Raw genomic sequence first — 22,263 nt, 5'->3', positions numbered from 1 at the left:
GTGAATACGAGACTGTACCTGAACTCATTTGAACTCAAAAGAACGACGGATGACTTGTACTTGGACTCTTGAACAAAATATAAATGACTTAATAAAGAATTGAACCTAAGTAAAATGAAAATGAACTTGAACTTAAACATAGGACTTGTGGACATACATTTGAATAGAACAAGGTCACTTGAGACTTATGAACTTGGTTTGAATCAAGTGGGAAGAACTTGACTTGAAAATGATATCAAAACTTCAAATGGAATGTTAAGGAATATGTCATAACTTGAACCCAAGTGAACAAATGCAAAGGACCTGATGTGGGCTCAAATTTGCACTTGAACTCCCATTTGATATAAAATCAAATGAAATGAACATAAGATTATCTTATGGTTTTCAATCCATCAAATTGCAAGTGATAATAAGTGCCTCTTATGTTCTACAAAGGAGTTCTCTACGAAGACATTTTTTTTTCTCTACGAAGACATTTGATATGCTAGTAGAAGATGTACGACAAATGTGGTAGCATTCCAATCAAGGTGCTAATAAAAAATGGAGTTCCCAAATAAATGTTGAAAAAGCCCTTATCAAAATGCAAGCTAATAACTGCTTCCAAGGGCAACGAGAAGCTTATGATATTCAACATAATTCTCACACAAGCGACATGTTTGCAAAGTAGATGAGCATGGAGGAATACAATAGTGAAGGAGTTGTTCATAAGCAAAGCAAGGGAGATGTAGAAGAAGCGAATTCTTTGTTATCAATTCAGACTAATATATAAATGAACACACAACAACCTACTTATAAATGAGAAGAATAGATATATTACAAGACCCTTGATTTATGTATAGCCAACATGAAATCTGCGGTGTTCATATCAATCGACCAATGAACTTGTATGTTGAAGATTAGAAGCTCTAATGAAGAGAACTATTAGTTGATGCAACGACGGACATACAACAGATACAAGCACCCGCAAACTCTTGTATCAAGGGTATTCTAGCATCCTCGTAGTTAACATCAAGATACAAATAAGCACATTGATCCACAAGCAATCAAGAATCAAAGATATGCAATACATACAATCTCTCGACAAATACAGATGTATGTATAACATGCCACCTTGTGTAGATACATAAAGACTACAGTAAATGCAGTATCTTGTAGTCAACTTCAGTCTAAGGATGAATACATATACCTCCAGCAGTAGTGGATGTATTTTAAAGACCAAATACCACAACAAAATGCATGGAGAATACGACAAGTGCAAGCTCCTATGACCAAAAGGTAGGAGATTAGTTGGTACACTACGATCCACCTGCAGAAGGCAACGAGTAGTGTACGATAGTCTACTTGTACGAAGCAGCGAATAACTTTATTTAGGAGCTACTACGCCATGCCACTGGATCCGCAACTTCTATGCAAGCGGACATAAGGCGTCTATAAGTACTTTCAAAGTACCCCCACACGTGCACAGTAGTTTGTATACACATAGGTACATTAAAAGGGGTAAAATTAATTATAAAACTCGCATGGGCGAGTGTGTTATTGGTACACACGTGACGTCTAAGGATGCCGCACGGGTTATTGAATTTAAATCCGATCCTCCTTAACAGGTAAAAAGGAGTCGACAGGGTTTAATTATAAAATGCCCCCAAAAACCCGCATGAGGCCCGACGAGCGTGTTGTGCAAACACACGTGACGTCTAGGGATGCTGCGCGGGTCAATAAGTGAATTCAAGTTCGAACCCGATCCTTCTATACGGATCAATAGGAGTTGACAGGGTTCGAACCATTAAACAAATATACGGTTGTGGTGACCGTTATATTTGTCTTAATACATTCATATTAGGTCTTTAAGGCTTATAATCAAGAGAATTCACTAATAAAGGCATAAAACCCATGAAACCTGATCCTCTGTCAACTAGTGGACAGAGTCGACAAGGTTCGATCTAACAACTATAAAATTCCCCCAAACACCCCGATGATGGCTGTGTTGAATGTTTATCTCAACTGGAGGGGTTCACAAACATTTTTTAATTGTCTCCCAAATATCCAAGTGCCTATCAAAATCCAAAACTCCACAAAAATTCCAAAATATTTAAAATGAAAAATCAACCATCAAATCACTTAAAGCAAAAATACATCCACCCTCCGCAACGGTTTGCCGAGGTGGACAAATTAAAATTTACTTCAGCTCACAAAGAGCCAAATGCTTAGTCGAAAATATCACTATGATCTATTCTCAAACAATATCCTGCCAGTAAGGATGTTGTACGTGTCCTCTAACTGATCGGGTCCATCATCCATTCCCCCACCATCCACTTTAAGTGCAAGATGGTGAAAATTACATTTTTAAATATCAAATTTCTCAAATATCTCAATCCTTCAACATCCAAACTTTCCAAACCTTTCCAAATACCCAAATCCAATCCCAACTTTCCAACATCTCAAACCCATGCTGCTACTATATGCCATATAACACATATTCTCTTCGTATCTGATTGACGACTAGCCTTAATCGAAAGTTCTCTCTCGTTATCGGGAGGGGTACTTAATTATAGGGGCTTGCTCCTATAGGAAACCATAACTCAGATCATAAAGTCCTCGCAAAATGAGGGCGAAATCTCTGGGTAGTGTCTTATCTACAAACCCATATGTCTTACAAAATTTACCCCGGAACTTAATTCCGTTAAAACTCCCCTCGCCGAAAGATAAAAGCAAATCAAAGCGCGGCGGGGAGGCCGGGGCCGAATTTTCGGAGCCCACATTCGGGCAACTGCTTTGGTGTCTTTTGGGCTTCTTTTTCTCTATTTATAAGGGTTGTTTGTGGTAGTTTTAGAGGAGGAAATATGCTGATTTTTGGAGAAAGAAAACCTGCGGGTTTTATTCTAGCTTGCGAGCTAGCTTCGTTTCCCTTTCCCTTCTACTATTTCGCCTCGGATTCCCTATCTCATTCTTCTCTCCATGGTATCCCTTCCATTGTATCTTTCTTCTAAAAATTACAAAATGTTGTAAGGTGTTGTGTCTTTTATTTTAAAGTGTAGTTGTGTTTGTTTAAACTTCTATGGGATATAATAGTATCATTTTGTTCTATTTTTGTTTATGTCTAGATTTTTTATGAAAGGAAGATTTGTGTCTTGGCAATCCAAATTTTTTGGTTGCATCAAACCTAGTCCTAAGACTAATTATAATATAATCTTCATAAAAATATGATATGAATATTAAAATTGTTAGTTCATAGTAAATTAAAATTTTAAATACATAAATAAAATCACATCTATCCATCATATTCATTCATATCAAAATTTGCATTAATTCTCTCAAAATTGAAAGAACTCTCCTTGAAGTGTAAGAGTGGTTGAATTTTTTAGAAGGCTGAAGGTTGAATAGCAACAATACCTTTCATCAAAGGGAGCATTCAATTTCTTAATTGTAACAATATCTTGTTATTTGTATAACTTTATAGTAATTTTATAATGAAGCATTGAAGACATTCTTGAACATACGGTTAAACATCATTCGATACAATGTCTTTAAGAAGATTAGCATATTCTCAAAGAAATTTTAAGAATGTTTTAGAAAGGAGCCCTTGCTTGTCTTCCTTTCTATCATTTCTTATGCTTTCCAATCTTTTTTCTATTATTATTATTATTATTTATAAATAGATGAGAGGCAAGGAGAAGTCACTATTTTTGGATAGAGAAAAATAAATAAAAGGTCCTTGCAATATTCCAAATTCTAGTTTATTGATTGGCCATATTAGTATTGGTTTTGATGGTTAATATGATAGAGGGATTTTAGACAATAATTGAGGTTTTGAATTAAATATGTGATTAGATTAAAATCAAAATTGAAGGGTTGAGTTGTTGAGAATTTTGAATCCAAATATTAATTTTAAATTTTAATTCATAGTTGGATGGTTGTTGAAAATTTTATGAAGTAGTTCAGGGAATTTAGGTGTTGATGTGGAGAAGAGAAAAATGAGGTATGAGCGGAAGAGGGCGGGGGAGCATTGGAGATATATTTCATGAAAAAAAGAATTTGTATTCTTTTTCATGTGTGGAGAGAGGGTTGTAGTTTGATTTATTTTCTCTTCACAATAGGAGAAAGAAGTTATGATGTTAAATTTTGAGGAAGTAAATGGCTTGAGAAACAAATTGATGGAGGAGAAAGAAAATATAGGCAATTTATGTAAATAAATGCAAAATTGCTAGAAATTGATGAAACCAAATCCGAAAATAATAATGAATATGCTCTTATATCAAAGTGGCATGTAAAGGAATAGTAAAAATCAATAGGAAATTGGAAGAAAATCAAGAAAAAGATACCTTAACAAAGAATTATTGGGGCAAGAAAACTACACTGTCAAAATAAGTGATGCAAGAAGTTTCCATTGAACTCATCATATCATGATTTTACAACGAGGGTGCATCTATAGAGATAGCTTTATAAGTAAAACTCAAACTTCCCTTGCTTCTATTTATAGGATATTTTTCTTGAAAATAAACAATAAATAGGAAAAATTACTGATTCCTAATAAATTTATAATTCAAATGCATAAATAAAATCCTATCTTTATAGATCATCTAAAATCAGATGACAAATTTCATTAACACTGCTTAGTTTGTGTGAGAGCAACATAGGGTTCAGCTTAGAGATCATTTATGGTGGATTGATGTCGTGGATAAGTGGGAGGGGTGTGATGGGCTTCCTCCACCATAGGTCTTGAAAGTTGGAACTTGATTCTCTAGCAGGACTCAATTAGTTTTTGTGGTTCTATTTTAAGCATCTGCTTAGAATTTACTGAGCAATTTATCCAATATTTTTACGTGGATGTATCTACCATAGATTTTGTCCAGATTACTTTATCCTTGGGCACTAGAAATCATTACTACAATGCTTCCCGCAATAAGCAAAATAAATACACCTTAGTCTAATTATTTAGTTGGAGTATTATGATCTTTCATTATGCATAATCAGTAATTTGAATAACATCAATACTTTAAATACCCCAATATGAAAAAAATATAGGAATGCCTTTTATAGGTCAGCGCTGTTTAGGGTCAAAATACATGCTAATGAGCACAAGACTTTTAGAGTTCCAATTTCGAACAAAAATGTTGAAGTATATAAGAACTCTATTTTTATCATTGTTTCCTGTATTGCACTTGCATATCACTTAATCTACTAAAGTTCTGGGTTTCTTGTAATTATCCAGACCCATGCATGAAGTTACATTTTCAACGGAGGACAAGCCAAAGCTTCTAAGTCAGGTAGATTCTATCTCAGTTAATTGGCTAATGAGGCACTTTGTAAATATTTGATACACGTAACATTTACTCTATAAAGCTTGTCGTGTTTGGTGGCATTTTACCTCTTTTTACCTTGGTAGTGTTGGGTTCCTTTTTCCCAAGTAAAATTTTCAAAATTTCATCTTCTTGTGGGATTCATGAGTTCATTTTAGAGTTCTAGTACTGATTACCTTACAACTACATAAAATAAAATCATATTTAGGAATAGTTTTGTTTGCAATATTTGCAGTGTATTGCATTGCATTTTCTCTTTTTTTTGGGTGTTTAATATGTAGCTAAAGAAGAAATGCAATTACATTTTTGAGTTTTTTGAATTACTCCAAAAACTTTATTTTAAGTATTTGATGCACATAACATTTACATTATAAAGCTAATGCCTTGTTTGGTGGCATTTTATCTCTTTAAACCTTGATGGGATTGGGTTTCCTTTTACCTAAGTTAAATTGTCGAAATTTCATCTTCTTTAGATCCGCTTAGGGCTACCAACCACCACCCACCCTAACCGACTCGTCACCATTGTACGTTGTAGTCGCTCTTTGTCATCATTGCCATTGTCATCGCCATCGCCATTGCCTACTTAACTTGCCCATGCCCAACTTTGTCCGTATTTCAATTTCATTTGAAAATTTCAAAATAAGATAAAAATTTGTTTAAATACATTTGATTTGCAGCTAACCCGATAACACTTGCATTTCTAAAATGCATTCTAGTTACTTTGTATTCTAAATGCATGTATTTTAAAAGCATTTGATCAAACAACCCTGAAGTATGTTTTAAATATGTTAGTAAGTCTTTAAATTTAATGATTTGTTACCTCACTTAATTTGAAACCTCAAGTTATTGATCATAAAAGTTCCTTTCCATACAAATTCCTTATATAACCTTTATTTCTTTATACCTCTTTTTTTATTCGCTCCACCATTATTTGAGCACCTCAACGATCACACCCCGTCACTAACAAATAGGGGTTAGTCCTATTTGATCTTATTACAATAGAGAGAATTATAAAGGACTATTGAATTGTCTCTCTAGTATGATCATATAAGTGCCTATATATAGACAAGATGAAATAACAATAAAAGAAAATACAATAAAGTATAATATCTTCAATACTAAATAATGCATATTTTTGTTATAAATAATTATTCCATGTGATAAATTAGATATGGTAATACTCACAAACTAAAGGTGGTGTAGAATATATAATTTTGAATTTGAAATAAATTGGGCTAGAGATGAGTAGTTGAATATTTTGTTACTTAAAGGTTAAGAGTGTTGCATGATGAGCGTGATTAATTTGTGTGAAAGAAAGCAGTGTGGATCAAACCTAAAAAATTTACAATGAGATACATATAATCGAAGGCATAAATAAGATTCTTAAATAGAGCTATCGATAGATTGTTGATGAAGGTATCAATGGATAACATCGATGCATAGTATTGATGGGTTGCTTTGATGAAGAGTATTGATAGAAAACATTGATAAATAGTGTTAATAGAGATGTACATGTAGTATGGATAAAGTCAGTCGCGCAATTGCTATCGAAGATAGTTGCAGTGAACAAAAATTGCAAAAAATATAGGAGGCCATGTGAATCACTTGTCAATAACATCATTATGTGTAGGTTGGCCATAAAAGAAAATACATGGTCATTAAAGAGGATCGTATTCGAGTTGAAAACATGGATGTCTCGTCGGGAGAGGCTAGTAAAGCACAGACAGGTCAAGTTATGAGGGAAGTGTGAGGGAGATCGGAAGTTCGAAGAGTGCAGCATTAGCTAGAAGATGCTTAAGGAAGGCCACGAGGCATAGGCGGATTTAGGGGGGGGGGGGGGGGGGGGGGGGGGGGGGGGGGGGGGGGGGGGGGGGGGGGGGGGGGGGGGGGGGGGGGGGGGGGGGGGGGGGGGGGGGGGGGGGGGGGGGGGGGGGGGGGGGGGGGGGGGGGGGGGGGGGGGGGGGGGGGGGGGGGGGGGGGGGGGGGGGGGGGGGGGGGGGGGGGGGGGGGGGGGGGGGGGGGGGGGGGGGGGGGGGGGGGGGGGGGGGGGGGGGGAATGTTTGAGAGTATTTTTAAAGTCAAAATTTTGTGCCCCCACAGATAAAAATTCCTGGCTCCGCCACTGCGGCACGAGGGCTATGCCATGGCTATAATACTATGCTAAAAAGGGAGAGAATTAAAAAGATTATACTTTTTATTGAATTATCTTTTTTACTTTAAGTATATATAAAGTAAAATATATACAATACTAAATGTTAAAAATTTCTACTATAAATAGTTGGCATAAGTGACTTTAGATATGGTAACAGGTCATGTTAGGATTAATTGAGATCACAGTTGACTGGATCTTAACTTGACTTGTTTACAGCTGACGCTTATTGTTACATCTTCTCTTTGATGCTTTTTCTCCCCCAAAAAACACTAACCTTACACTAGGCGGGTGCTAGAGCATGCCAACATCACGAACTGGTCGTGCAAAATTGCTTGTTTTCTCTAACCATCTCTTCCTCTTCCTCTTCCTCTTCCTTATAAACCCCACCCTTGCATCTCTACCTTCCTAAAATAGAAAATAAAGGCAATGTTTCAGTTCAGCTTATACTAGCCAATGCAAGTAAATAAACTGCAGTGTCCATTTTGGAAGCTCTCATATTTCATTTTTGTTTAAGCCCCTTCCATTATGCAAAATGAAGTTTTTATAACACGTGGTAGTTCAGAAGGGTCTGGTGATACTATTAGAACATTCACTTTCGTTGTAGTTGTATTTTTCGAGTTTCATTGTGTGGCAAGCAAGCTCTTTTTAATGATGCGTTTGTAATCTGATGGACAGGATAGTGTTGAGTTACTCTGTGATAATTTATTATTATTATTATTATTATTATTATTATTATTATTATTATTATTATTATTTTGTTTCAGTTGACAACTCTGCTTTCTGAGGCTGGGCTTAATATCCAAGAAGCCCATGCTTTTTCAACAAATGATGGTTACTCATTAGATGTCTTTGTTGTTGATGGCTGGCCAGATGAGGTAATTCTCGTATGTTTTTTTTTTCCCCTTATTGTCACTATATGTTTCCATCATTATGACAGCATTAATACCCTTGATGTATTTCTGCGCCATTGTAGCAATGGCCCTATGACATTGTTATATTGTAGAACAAGTGTAAACTCTATTATAGGATGCAATTTCAGATATATTTTTTTTGTATATTATTCATTACCCATCATTGAAGTTTTTCACATCAAAGTATTTTGTTTGAAATAGAGGAGAAGGATAGACGGAAACAGGGATTGTCAGTGCCTATTTCTTATAACTCGATATTTCGATCATTAACTATTTATTTCCATTAAATTTATAGAAATTTTTTGGTGACCATTTTAGGAAACCAATCAGCTGAGAGATGCTTTGCAGAAGAAGATTCATAAAGTTGAGGTAATTTCTTTTCTTACCATTCATCACAGGTACCTACTTTGTTTCAATTTAGCTAGTTATATGTATTTTTAATTAACAGTTTGCTTGTTTGAAAACTAGTGATAGAAAGGGGTGTATATTTGTTCGAATTTGGCTCATGTTTGAAATTGCTCGCTACTAACTTGCTCATGTTCGATTTATTTTAATTTAATTAAGCTTGTTCAGCTCGATTTGATTACAAATATAACATTATTAATTAAAAAAGTACCAAGTAATTTTAAGATAATAAAAAACCTCTTCATATCTCAGTGCCCCAAGGTCCTACTGGTCCACGGCTGAGTTTCTGACCAAGCTATGACTCATATTTTCATTATTTATAGAGGGTATAACTGTGAAATTCTAAATGTTGGGGACTAAATAGAATCTGCTTTGTCTTGGCCTGTTCAACAAGCAAAATATATTATATATTATATATTTATTTACTTATTAATTTTGAGCATAAAATAAGTTGAACACGGTCAAACAAAGGTCTGCAAATGCTTGTATTGTTTACAAATCAATCTTAAATAATTTATTCGTTTTAGACTTGTTTATTATATGAATGAATTGATCGGGAGCTATGTAATGAGCCAAATATGAGCTTTTTATGAATGATGAGGATTTTTTGACAACTCTGGTGATAGACAACTTTCAGATCATGTGTTTTTCTCTTTATTCTTGATCTAAGACCATGTTTTTGCGGTGGTGTTTATTAATTTATCAACTTATTCTGCTGAAAGCTTGTAGATGTTATGTTAGATGGTGACCATTATCAATAGCCTTATCCAATCATTTGTGGCTAGTCGTTTGATGCTAATTGGGGTGTAAATGAGTTAAGTCAAGTGATCCTGCTCAAGCTTGACTTGATAATAAGCTCATGAGTCAAGCTTATTGAGTTTTGAGCTCGTGTTCAAGTAGATTTATGAGTTTGTTGGGTAATCGATCTCGAGTCCGATTGAGTTGCTGTTTGACTCGTTGACTCGTCGAGCTGCTCAAGTGCGGAACATGGAAGACGGAACCGCGGATACAAAAGTAGAAGCGAAAGGCGGATTTGCGGAAAGTTGAACCCATAATTGGATTCGAAAGTGAACATCAGGCCGTTCTTCTTACGCCTCACAAGCTAGCTCGCGAGCCCACATCCATTACCATAAGCTGAGCTCGAGCACGCCATTTGAGCTTGAGTCGAGCTCAAGGTTGAGTTTGAGCTCGCGATTTGGCCGGCGAGTCGAACTTGAGTTAAGCATGATTCGAGCTCAATTCGACTCGTTTACACTCCTAGATGCTACATTGTTCTCATTGTCTAAGGGATTTATATGCATACCACAAAATTTTATATATTTACATATCTGATATATAAAATTTCACATATAATTCTACAAAAAATTAATGTACAAATAACATTAAAGTATATGCATGAAAATTCATGTTTATTTAAGATAAACTAATATTCATAATATTTTTATGTGATTTAAATATTTGGTATCATATAGATATATATAAAAACATTATGTTTTTGTTATATAAATACATTAAAGTTTTGTGGCATATATATATATGCTTAAAATTGCGTATTCGGGCATTGAGATGTTTTTCATTCGTGAGGCGAGGCGTAAGCCTCAAGGCGTTTTGAGACGTAAGCCTCAAAAATCAAAAGATTGTGTAAACATAAAATGATAAATTTTTTATATACTAATGAGTGAATAATATAAAAAAAATAATATATGAAGTGAAATCAAAATATCTCAATAAGAAGACAACATGAAATATAGTTCAACTCAAAATTCTATCTTTCCCAAATCCCAGTATTCTTTTCATTAACATATAATTCTAATTTCCAAAAATAAATAGCAATGACATATCACATAAGAACTCATAAGTCATCAGCACTGTCATCACTAAGAGGTTCTTCATTTGAATCATCATTATGATGAACTTCTCTCTCCCCTTCTCCCAAGATCTCTTTGTGAGTTCTTGAGGAAGTAGAAGGATCTCTTTGTGAGTTCCGAGATTCCCAAGATCTCTTTGTGAGTTCTTGAGGAAGTGGCGCTTGTAGATCTCTTTGTGAGTTCTATTGAAGGTGTTGCTCGAGGTGTGTAGCTCCGGATTTTCTTTTTCCTAAACCCAATTTATTTCTTCCCTACCTAACCAAACTCTCTTCCTCCCAAATCCCCTCCACCGGCCCCCATAAGTCCATCGCCGGCCATCGCAGGCCAATCCCGCCACCGGCGGCTCCGCTGACCTCCTTGGGACGGCCAAGCCACCGGCCTCCCTCTTGGAAATTTCAAAAATTCAAATTTGTTTCCAAGAGGCATTGAAGACTTTCCTAAAATAGTTCCTTGATTTAAGGCTTTCATATTAATTGGATGTCAATTTGAATTTGAAATTCAAATTAATTCTAATTGATAGCCCCATTATTGGAAATTTTCCTTTCTTTCAAAATCTGAATTTTAATTCAGATTTTATTAAATCTTTGATTAGTAATGTGGGCCCCACTCTACTTATGACAAATAATCTCCTCCCTCTCTCTATGTGGCCGGCCCTCTCATTGGGCATAATCTCTCTCCTATCTCATTAATAGCCCCCCTCATTAAGCCTCCATAATTACCTCCCATTATTTTTCTCTCATTCAATTTAATTCTCCCCATTAAATTTGAATTTAAATTCAAATTCATCCCGCCAATTCCACTTAATCTGAAATTTAATTTCAAATTTTCATTTTCTCTCCCCAAATTGATTTGGGATTTAATTAATCTTGCCACCTAGGCAAGTACATGACATTTACGTTTCACATCAGCGTGCCTCTAGGCGAGCCTCATATTGCACAATTTTAAACCATGTTATACACACACACACACACACTCAAACTAAACTCGCTCAAATCAATGAGGCCTGCTAAGCTCAAGTTCAATTGAACTCAAATCTTCCTTCTTAGTTTTCCCTTTCATATTGCAAGTGAAACCCATCGGATGGTTGTAAATTTCATATGACTCAAGCATACCTATGAAGTAAGAACCAATGAACCATGTTGTTGAAAATTAATATAAGCTAAAATTATTTTCTATAGGGCCATGGTTCAATTAGTATTTCATTAATCTTCTAGTTTAATATTCTGATCTCATAAATATATCATTTACTATTTATAATTTAAATCTTTTAAAAATTAGACATAGATTATAAAAATAAAAAATTAAGAATATATATATGTATATAATTTTTTTTATGTATTTACATATATAATTGATACATCATAAAAATTTGTCTTTATCGAGCACGAATCTCGATGCATATTTGAGTTGATAATTTTCAAAATTAAATTCGACATCATCTGAACATCAATTTCCGCAAACTTGCAGTCAAATTGAATGTCTCAGTAAGTTGAACTCAACGACTCTAAAATCGGTCCAATCTGAGCTCAAATGGGTTCAAATCTAGAGCTTAAAGCATATTGAGATGCTTTAGAGCATTAATTAGATGACCAAATGATATCAAAATATAGCATGCTTGTTGTCGAATTGAGCAACTCGACGAGATGAATCCAATAAGCTCAAGATCATTATTAAGGCACTTAAACAATGAACAAATGCTCCATGATCGAAGAAATTAGAATAGGCCGTCCGATAGACCACTCCAAATTTACCTAAGATCTTCTCCATATCTATGGGGCAGGCCACTCTAAAAATCGATAAATAGACCACACTCATTACATGAAGGGGAATTTTTGGGGGCTTGGATCTTAGGCTATAGATCAAGAGATCTATACAGCTTGAAGAATTGCGGAGCTTCAACTCAACATCATCGTTGCCCAACCACCGCTCGATCGTCGTCGTCGGACCTCTGTCTGGCCACCACCGTCGTGTCTATCAACCGACCACCGTCACCCACTGATTATGGTCCCTTTGACCACCATTGCCGGTCGGCTACAATCCCTCCAACCACCATTGTGAAACCCCTTAAGGAAAAAAGTAAAACTCTTAAACATCATGGCGTCTTTTGGTGTAATGGTTAGAATTTCATTACGAAACTCTGTAGTTATATGTGCTCATATCGAAGAAATCCTGAGAAGGGTTACCTCCTGGAATGTTATATCAACATGAAAAAACTGGAAGGCCCTTAGGCCAAAGCAGACAATATCTCAATAGTTAAGAGTTTGGTTTGTTACAAATGATATCAGAGCAATACACCAGCTGGAAGATAAGAACTAAGTGTCATACAAGACAATGTGCTTCGCCATGGGAGCTACCTCTTGAACCCAGTATGGGACAAAGTGCTATGTGGTGGGAGTCACCACTTGAACTAGAATCCTATCTGTCTGATGGATGATTCTGAGATTAATATGTTAACGAGGACGTCAGTTACTTATGTGGATGAGATTATGAAACCCTTTTGATGCGGACATCAAAACGAAGATTTGGCGCATCTATCACAGGCGGCGTCGTAAATCGACGGCCATTATTTAAATTTTCATTTATGTATTATTTTCTGAATTTTAGCTCTTGTTTTATGTATTTCCTATTTTACCCCTAGGATAGCTTATGTGAGTGTTTTGGCCCAAGGGGCATTTTTGTAATTTTTAGATTTCAATTTGAATTTGAATTCAAATTGGTCTTAATTAATACCCTCTTATTAGGAAACTTCCCTAGCTCATTAACTCAAAACTTTCCCTCCACAAATCCCTCATTTCAAATTCAAAACATTTTGAATTTTGAAATCTTTCATAAATTAGCAAAACTATTTTAGGAAAGGTTCTATTCTTAATTTAATTTGAATTAACAATTCAATTGGATTGAAAATAAATCTTTCCTTATGACATAACCCAAATTGAGAAGCTTTTATTGCTCCCATTAAAACCTCCCAGATCAATGTATGCTGCCGGCCACCATGTGAGCAATTTAGGATTTATTTCCTAAATGCTTCTTAAGTTCATTTGGAAATAATTCAATTTATTTCTTTTGCCTGGGCAGAATTTTCCTTCTTGCCTTGTTTTAATTATTCCCTAATGCTAGAGTTTTAATTTAGGAAATAATCAACACCGCCTCCCCTCATTAAACACCTGTGAAATCTACCCAGATTTCCTACTTATTCCTTTGGCAAGATTTTCAAAGCCTGACTGTGCTGGCCGAATTCCCTTAAGCTCCTTCCCAGATTTTCTCCAACGCCTACTCTAGCTACAGGAATCTGAAAAGCAGAGGCTGTCCCCTCTTCCAAACCTAAGAGAACTGCTGTCCAAGGCCATTTCCCAGCTGTCCAGTGATCCTAGCAGGAGTTCCCTGCTGTCCAGCCCCTTGGGGAGCGACCGTGACTGTCCGGAACTGTCCGGAATCGCTATCCCAGGTTGGCTACTTGCTGTCCAGAATTTCCCAAGGTTCAAAAGCTACCGTTTAAACTTCACGAGTCGCTCTTCAAGACCCATAGGATTGAAAACCTCCTACCCGTTCTACATCACCTTTAAGTAAAAGAAGCTAAACTCTTAAACATTAATACGTCTTTTGTTGTTATGGTTGAAATTTCATTAAGAAACTTCACTGTTAAGCATGTTCATCTCGAAAAAATCTTGGGATGGGTGCCCTCCTGTGAAGTTACACCAAAAAGATAAAAGTGTGAGGCCCTTAGGCTATAGTGGACAATATCTCCTGATGCCATAACAGAAGATCTCGAATAGAAGCCAAATGGGAAGGATCAAATCTGTCAATATCCTTCTAAATATAATCCTCAGAGGGTTCCTTGTCAGGCATCAAACGGGTCCTGATCCTATCAAAAGCCATAACCTCATAACATAAAGAGAGAAAATTAGATAAATCACATTATGCATGGATATAACTATGAATTAATTGGTCAAAAGCGCCCAACAAATTCGTTGGGAGGCTATTTGTTGAAATTTAATAAAATTGCAATTTGACAAAACTGCTAAATTAATATCATCACAAAAGTAAGGCATGGTTTTGATAGTTTTGGAACAAAAGAATTAAAGATCAAAGGTTAATCAAATAAGCAAATGATTCTTTCGCCCCCTTTACTTAATGATAATTCAAAAATAAGTTTCAATGCGCATCTCTTTATGGAATGCCAACACCTTTCAATTTAGGTGAATGTGGTATTCGATTTACAATGATTAAAATTATTAAATCCTTGCATCACAAATTACAAAGACTTGACAATGGCATTTATGTCAAGCTGCATGTCAATGTCATGGATGGAGGTGAAGTGATCGATCAAAAGCTTCAAAGAGATTTCAATGCCAAAAGAGTTTGGAGAAAAAAAAAATTCTACTAGACAGCAGCTCCTAATATTGCAAAGCAAATAATGCTCTTAGGGAATTTGAAACCGAGATCCAACTACTGTTAGTAAATATTTTCACTGCCATCCCTAAGATTCACCCTGCCACCACTGTTTGGTAGTGGAGCTTGATCTTATAGATTGGAAGTGGCATAAATCATACTCCACATCGTTAGTGTCTTGTTCTTTGAATAACGTTTTGTTGATGGGTCCATTTGAAGACGGCTCAACTTCATTACACAAAAGGTTTTAGAGAGCTATCCATCCATTCTCAGGAGGTGGAAGAAGAAATAGATATACAAGTCTTGGTAGTTCTATGCTAGCTCATCTTGCTGTTCGAATAAAACTAAACAAAGACCACAAAGGGAAAATTCACTTTCGAAATTGGAAGCAATGATAAATTTCGTCCCATGTTAACTAAACATTTCTTATAAGAATAAAATAGCAAATCTACTGTGACAGTTACTTCGTGGGAGACCAACAGAGTATGATCTTTGTTTCTATTGTTTATTTTTGTAAGCAATTAACGGTAATGTGATGCACAAAATCTTCTAATAATAAATTAAAGAAGAGACATAATTGCAGCAGGTCGCCATATTCCCACGACGTCAAAGTGGTTTATTTTTTTCTTTCAATCGCATAAAAAGAGGGGGAGAAAGGAATGAATTTTTTTTACGCTGACAAACACTCACGAAGATTGAAGCCTAACTTTCGTTGATCTCTTGTTCACCTCTGTCAATTCCCACGACCGAAATCAACCAATCCTTTTCTACTCCGGTTCCAATCTACAAACCAAGCTTACTCCGACCTGCAGCCTGAGTTCACTTGAGACCCGATCCACTCCGTCTATGATCAAACTGCAACACACATCACCGTCAACCGCACGAACAGACCCCTCGCCTCCTGCAAACTTGAACGACATCGAGCCTGAGTTCGTTCGATCCGTCTGCCCCACGCAAGGCTAGCCCGCCTCTCCTTCGTTCGAACGGACCTCACATGAAAACCGCTCACCCGACTTCCGCTTGCATCCGCGCTTGTGCAAGAGTCCGAGCCAATCCATGCTACACTGCTTGTTTCTTGAAACCATGAGGAAGAAAGGCTTGTTATTGTTACTAATAATTGCATTAATATCAATGAGGCTAATTACTATTAATATCATTAATAATAATAATAATAATAATAATAATAAAAAAAAAAGAAGAGGTGGGAAGAAAGATCAGATGTTCGGAATCTCAATGAAGGCGGATGCTCGAAGACTATTTTCAAGACCAAACAATGTCCTGAAGCCTTTGGCCGTTGATTATCTTTACGGGTGGGCGGATTAAAAGGGCAAGTGCCCTCTCCTACCTCCCCTCATGAGGGCAAATTATTGGGTCAGGTGACCGAAGCCATCTCTCCGTTCGGTCGCCAATAAAAATGCGACATCTGTTAGGCGTTTTTTTAATTTATTATTAACGCTTTATGTCTTGTCAGATTAGCGACCCGACCAATAATTTGCCCCTCATGAGATGGGGACGCCGGGAGGCTACCGAAATATCCCAAAAAATACTAAACTCGCATGTTTTTGAAAAGATTGGAAAAATACTCAACAGATTAATTTAATTTGAAAATAATCAATTAATTGCAATATTAATTAATTAATTAAATGGTTAAATAACTAACATAATACAATCTAATTTAATTTAATTAACCAAATTAAGTTTGCAACTAATGTAACAGTTAATTGAATAACTAATTAATTAACCATGATATTTAATTAAAGAACAACAAATAGGAACAGTAACATAAATTAGAAAACTTAAAGCAGAATCTCAATTAATCAACCTAATTTAACTAATAAATCAATAATGCACCTCTTTGAAATTCGGATAAAATTGAGTAATCAAATTAATAAGAAGCGTCAAGCAATTAGTTAAATGATTAATCAATTTAACTAATCAAATAATAAAAATGAAATTTAAAATAAACTTTAAGTGTTTGATGAAATTAAAATTTAATTAACTTAACTTGAAAATTAATTAAATTCTAAGTAATTAAATTAACTATTTAAAATTAAATCCTTAAATTCCTAAGTTAACTAATTAAAATTAAGATTAAAACTTTAATTCAATTTAACTAATTGATTTAAAATTCAAATTGAAACTTCATTTAAATTAAATAAATTAAAATTAAAGCTTTAACTAATCAAAATAACTAAGAAATTGAATTTAAAATTTTAGTTCAAACATAGTCAATGGAATCATTGACTAATGCCAAATCTGCTTGAACCAAACTATTTTAACCCAAAACCTAATTCAACTTAATTAATTTTAAACTTTAATCTAATTAATAAAATCTACTAAGTAATTTCAAATTGTCAAACTTAATTGAATAATGAAATTTAAATGATTAAATAATTAATTTGAAAATAAATAAAATTAAAATTTACATCAAACATAACTCAAAATTAAAATTTTAATTATAATTAATCAAAATAATTAACCGTTAAGAAAAATGAAATTTAACAATTAAAATCCACTAATTTTAAAACAAACTCTCACTTAAATTAGTTGAGAAACCAACTTAATTTAAATACAACAACAACAACAACATCAAGCCTTTATCCCACTACGTGGGGTCGGCTACATGAATCCTTTTTCTCCATTGTGTCCTATTAAAATATACAATCAATTTTAAAATACAATTAATGAGTTGAGAAATTGATTTAAAATTAAAACTTAACTTCAATTAAAAATTTATTTAATTAATTAATATAATTAATTAATGCAATTAACAAAATAAAATGCTATTCAGAACAATATTCACTCTAATTGACTATGTACAATCGCACTAAAACTCAACTCCTAAAAAGCTAACCAAAGCATAAAACAAAAAGAAATACTTCGAAAATTCAAGTCTAAACCCAGCTCCTGATAAAGCCCCAAGCCTCTGCTTGGCTCCAACTCCTGACAAAGACTGCAATTGCAAGCTCCAGTTATTGTAACTGCTGGCTATGAGCACCTGCAAACAAGCAGACAAAAGTCAGCACATCATAAATAAAAACAATGCTGAAAAGAGTAAAACTAACTCAGGATACTGCACATTCCTTGGAGGAAACCTTGTTATATGGACAAAGTGACAAACAAGAAACAGAATGTGGTGGCAAGATCTAGTGCAAAAGCATAATACAGAGCTATTACCTTGGGACTATGTGAGCTATTATGGATCAAAATAATTCTAGAAACCTAAGGATCAAATGGGAAGGACCCATGAAGTTACATTGTGATAATAAATAAACAATTATCATAGCTCACAATCCGGTTTAGCATGACAGGACTAAGCAATAGAAGTGGACAGATATTTTATATAAAAAAAAAAAAATTAGACAATGTTCTTATATGTATCTATCATGTCTCATCAAAAGATCAACTTGCAAATATTCTTACCGAGTGACTTGATAACTCTGCCTTTTGGTGACTGATTACTAAGCTAGAAATGACAAATATGTATTCCCCAGCTTAAGGGGTAAGTGTTAAATCTCAGCCGTCCCTTAGCATATTGATCCCACGGCTAGGATGGGGATCCGTGGGAGGCTCACCTGAATCATGCCGATCTCTTTCCATAGTTTGGTGGCTGATTTAGGAAGGATTATATTAGGGCAATAATGTATGATTCTGTAATTGATTTATTTCTTTATTAGAGATTTTGTATAGATCTATAAATATGGATATATTTGTGCAATAAAGTTAACATTTTCCCTCTCAAATCTCTGAATTCAACACTCACCTCTAGAGATTCTCCCCTTTTTATATTTTCTACTTGATGTTTCATCTTTATCTTTTGCCTCTCTCCCTGGAGGCGTTCCTTTTTATCTAATTCTTCAACCCTCTTAGTCTATCTCACCAATTTTCTATGCAAAATTTGGTTTATTCTCATGGGGTTCAGTGCCATAAGGCAAGCCATTTGAGTTGCAAAACAGGTGGCAATTTTGGTGGTGAGAAAACAAGATGAGGTAGCCCGTTGTGGTGATTATTGATGCTTTTGTGATTCAGTGTCATCAACATGAGCACCGGCTAGGATGCAAGAACTGATTAAGGTTGGATTTAGAGTCTAAAGATGGATCTAATGCACCTTCAAAGAAGGAATAAAAAAAAAAGATTTAGATTTGTGAGCATGCTCAAAATATCCTGTTTTTGAATGGTTACCAAAAATTTTATAAAATTCCCACAAAATTTGAACTCCAATTTTGAAGCATCAGACTCAAAGTTGATTGAACTGGTCTCAGTCCAATCTTGAGTCTAAATCACTCTTAAACACCCCGGTGATATCACAAACTTTGTACCCTTATATTGATTGCATGTTCTCTTTTTCCTCTTAGATTGCTTTAGCTTGAATCATTGTATATATACTAAATCAGATTTGAATGTATTTTGTAATTATCCTATCAACACCTCTTTCAATGAATTTGGACTTACTCGCTCAGCATCTTACCAGAAATTCCTGCTGTGATCTCTAACTGATTAGGTTGGTACAAATAATTGTGGAAGTACTTTATTTACTTGTTGAAAGGTAAACAAGTTTTATGTTGATCTCTAGCAACCATGCAGCAAAAAATCTCAAATTTTAATTGCAGTAGTACCACGCTGTTGGTTTTCAACTGTTACGTGGTTTTGTAACCTTATTTTTAGCGCGAACTATACTTCAAACATATGAAAGCTTCACTGACTGAATATTTGTTATTACTTGATGCCTTAAGTGATTTTTATGTCTTTCAACTTATATAATCTTCCTTTTGGTGACATGACGGATAATATTTTCACAGCTGATGTTTCCATATAGATTTTAACAATCTCAATCATTTATGCGATTTCTTGATAAACTAGGAAAAAAGATTTCTGCTGTTTTGCCATCCCATTAACTATTAATTCTATGCGAGATGCATATTTGTCATCCTATTATGCCGCCAACGGTACTCCTTTTTTTCCGAAAACAATGGTCTATAGAGTCTATAAATAGCTCACTATTATTTGCAGAAACAAGCTTGCTTGCCACCTAGGCAATGGCCATCCAAATATGATAATTTGCCTTCCAAAGAAGGTTTTTCGGATCATATCAAAATACCGACTGATGGTACTGATGTTTGGGAGATTGATACTAAACTTCTGAAATTTCAAAATAAGTTAGCATCAGGGTCTCAGTGTAATCTGTATGTCTAACAGTAATTCAAAGCAAATATATCTCCAGGTATGGTTATGTTTGTTTATGTTACAGTCAACGTGTCCATGTTGTTTTCTTCTTCAGATACCGAGGCACATATTGTAGTCAAGATGTAGCTATCAAAGTATTTAAGCCAGAGCATGTTAGTTTGGATATGCAGCGTGAATTTGCGCAGGAAGTCTATATTATGAGGTCAGTGGAAAAGCACTTCCATATAAAAAAGTATTGTTTGGTGCTTGGCGTTTATATCTTATCATCGTATGATAAAAATATATATCTGCCACTCAACATCATGGCTTGCAAGCATTAATCTCTTCGTTAAAATTAGACATTACCCCAAACATTTGAAGTCAAATCATATCATTTTGCACGGCATATTATAACTATTTGAGGAATTCATTAGGATGAGAAAAGATAAATTATCATAAAGCTATTTATAGTAGGACTCTTATAAAGATAGATTATTTCATATGCAATCATATAAATAAGCATGAACCATAAATAAATCAATCAAATGCATAAGTTTAGAAGAATTGTGCATTACTCCCATTTAGAAATAGATTATCCACCTTTAGATATGTAAGAAAAGTTAGGTTAAGATTTACTTCTCCCATATCAAGGAGAAGGGGGAAAAAGAGGAAGAAGCCCTAGTCGATGTTCCTCCTCAAAATTTTACTTTGGTTTTTTCATGCAATTTAACGATCTCAATATCTACTACTCGTCAGTTCTGCTGTGCAGACTAGCTTCGGCCCTCTCACATCTCACTCGACCTCTCGCTCAAAATTTAACCGTAAGATCTTCTCTCCATCTATATATGTATACACACACATGAATCCATCTGACTACGTAATTCACCCTCTCAAAATTGTGTAATCGAACCTTAATTGATTGATTATTTATTTATTTAATTTTAAGCAATTTGTCCCTTTTCAACCAGTTCGATCTAGAGAGCTTGATTAAAGTTTTAGTTGTCCATTAGCAATTTTTAATTAGCTGTTAATCTTCCTAATGATTTCACTTAACTAATTAAGTGTTTCTTTGGTACCTCAAGTAGTAACATGCGCAAATCCTTTGGGCCATTATTTCCAATGAACAAAGAAGCCTTAAAATTCTAGTTATGAGCTTCTGCAAAGAGGATAGCATATTACAACCATAATAGTGGAAGTATGCTGTACGATTGATTTACTCACGGGGATCAAAATTCACTAAATCCTTACAAATAATTACAATCCTATGAATTAATTTATCACAATAGTGAAATCTTAAAAAGAAGCAAGATATTTTAAATTAAATGGGTCATCAAAGGTAAAAGCACATGAAATCGACTGAAATCTCAAACATTTTTATGTTGGTATAATATCTGAAGATTTCAACCATAATAGGTCAATTCTCCTTTTTTTATGTGGATTTTGCCAAATATATTTTTTTCTATAGGCCATATTCCTTTCCTGGGATTCTTTAATTAATTTACATCCTTTATATGCAGAAAGATTCGCCACAAACATGTTGTTCAGTTTATTGGGGCTTGCACACAACCACCTAGTTTATTCATTGTTACGGGTATGCATGAACTTGGCCGATATTTTGTTTTTCACTCTCAAAAATTTTTCTTGCCTGTATTAGTGGGTTATAATATCTTGTGGTTGTTTGGATGTAGTAGCTGATATATATATAATTTTCTATTGTTTTTTGGTCCACTCAGAATTCATGTCTGGAGGAAGTCTGTATGATTTTCTTCATAAGCAGAAAGGTGTCTTCAAACTTTCAACTCTGCTTAGAGTAGCAATTGATGTTTGCAAGGGAATGAGCTATTTGCACCAAAATGATATCATACATAGGGATCTGAAGACTGCCAATATTTTAATGGATGAAAATGAGGTTGTTGTTACTGTTCCTATATTAGTAAGGACACCGCTGCTGTTTTCTTTCTGTAAATGCAATGTTATTGATGCACTTGAACACATAAATAACATAGGACCATATTATATATTAACCACTATGAATTTCTACTAAATATGATTGTAAGGTTTTTTAAATAAATTGTTTG

At 34.8% G+C, this 22,263-nt stretch overlaps 1 protein-coding gene across 2 annotated transcripts in view; it reads left to right on the top strand.

Annotated features, from left to right (window-relative positions):
• Positions 1 to 22,263, top strand: part of LOC110106084 (serine/threonine-protein kinase STY46-like) — a 56,574-nt gene that overhangs the window by 15,737 nt on the left and 18,574 nt on the right. For both annotated transcript variants that reach the window (XM_020835825.2, XM_028700361.1), the window contains exons 5-11: positions 5,210 to 5,264; positions 8,214 to 8,324; positions 8,679 to 8,729; positions 20,033 to 20,205; positions 20,301 to 20,408; positions 21,703 to 21,776; positions 21,919 to 22,094. In XM_020835825.2, the coding sequence (XP_020691484.1) occupies positions 5,210 to 5,264; positions 8,214 to 8,324; positions 8,679 to 8,729; positions 20,033 to 20,205; positions 20,301 to 20,408; positions 21,703 to 21,776; positions 21,919 to 22,094 (748 nt within the window). The remainder of the gene's footprint in view (positions 1 to 5,209; positions 5,265 to 8,213; positions 8,325 to 8,678; positions 8,730 to 20,032; positions 20,206 to 20,300; positions 20,409 to 21,702; positions 21,777 to 21,918; positions 22,095 to 22,263) is intronic.

The sequence above is a fragment of the Dendrobium catenatum genome, unplaced genomic scaffold (assembly GCF_001605985.2).
Source record: "Dendrobium catenatum unplaced genomic scaffold, ASM160598v2 fragScaff_scaffold_1497, whole genome shotgun sequence".
In the NCBI taxonomy this organism is placed as follows: domain Eukaryota; kingdom Viridiplantae; phylum Streptophyta; class Magnoliopsida; order Asparagales; family Orchidaceae; genus Dendrobium; species Dendrobium catenatum.
The sequence above is the reverse complement of the archived record's forward strand: the minus strand, read 5'-3'. Positions and strand labels throughout refer to the sequence as shown.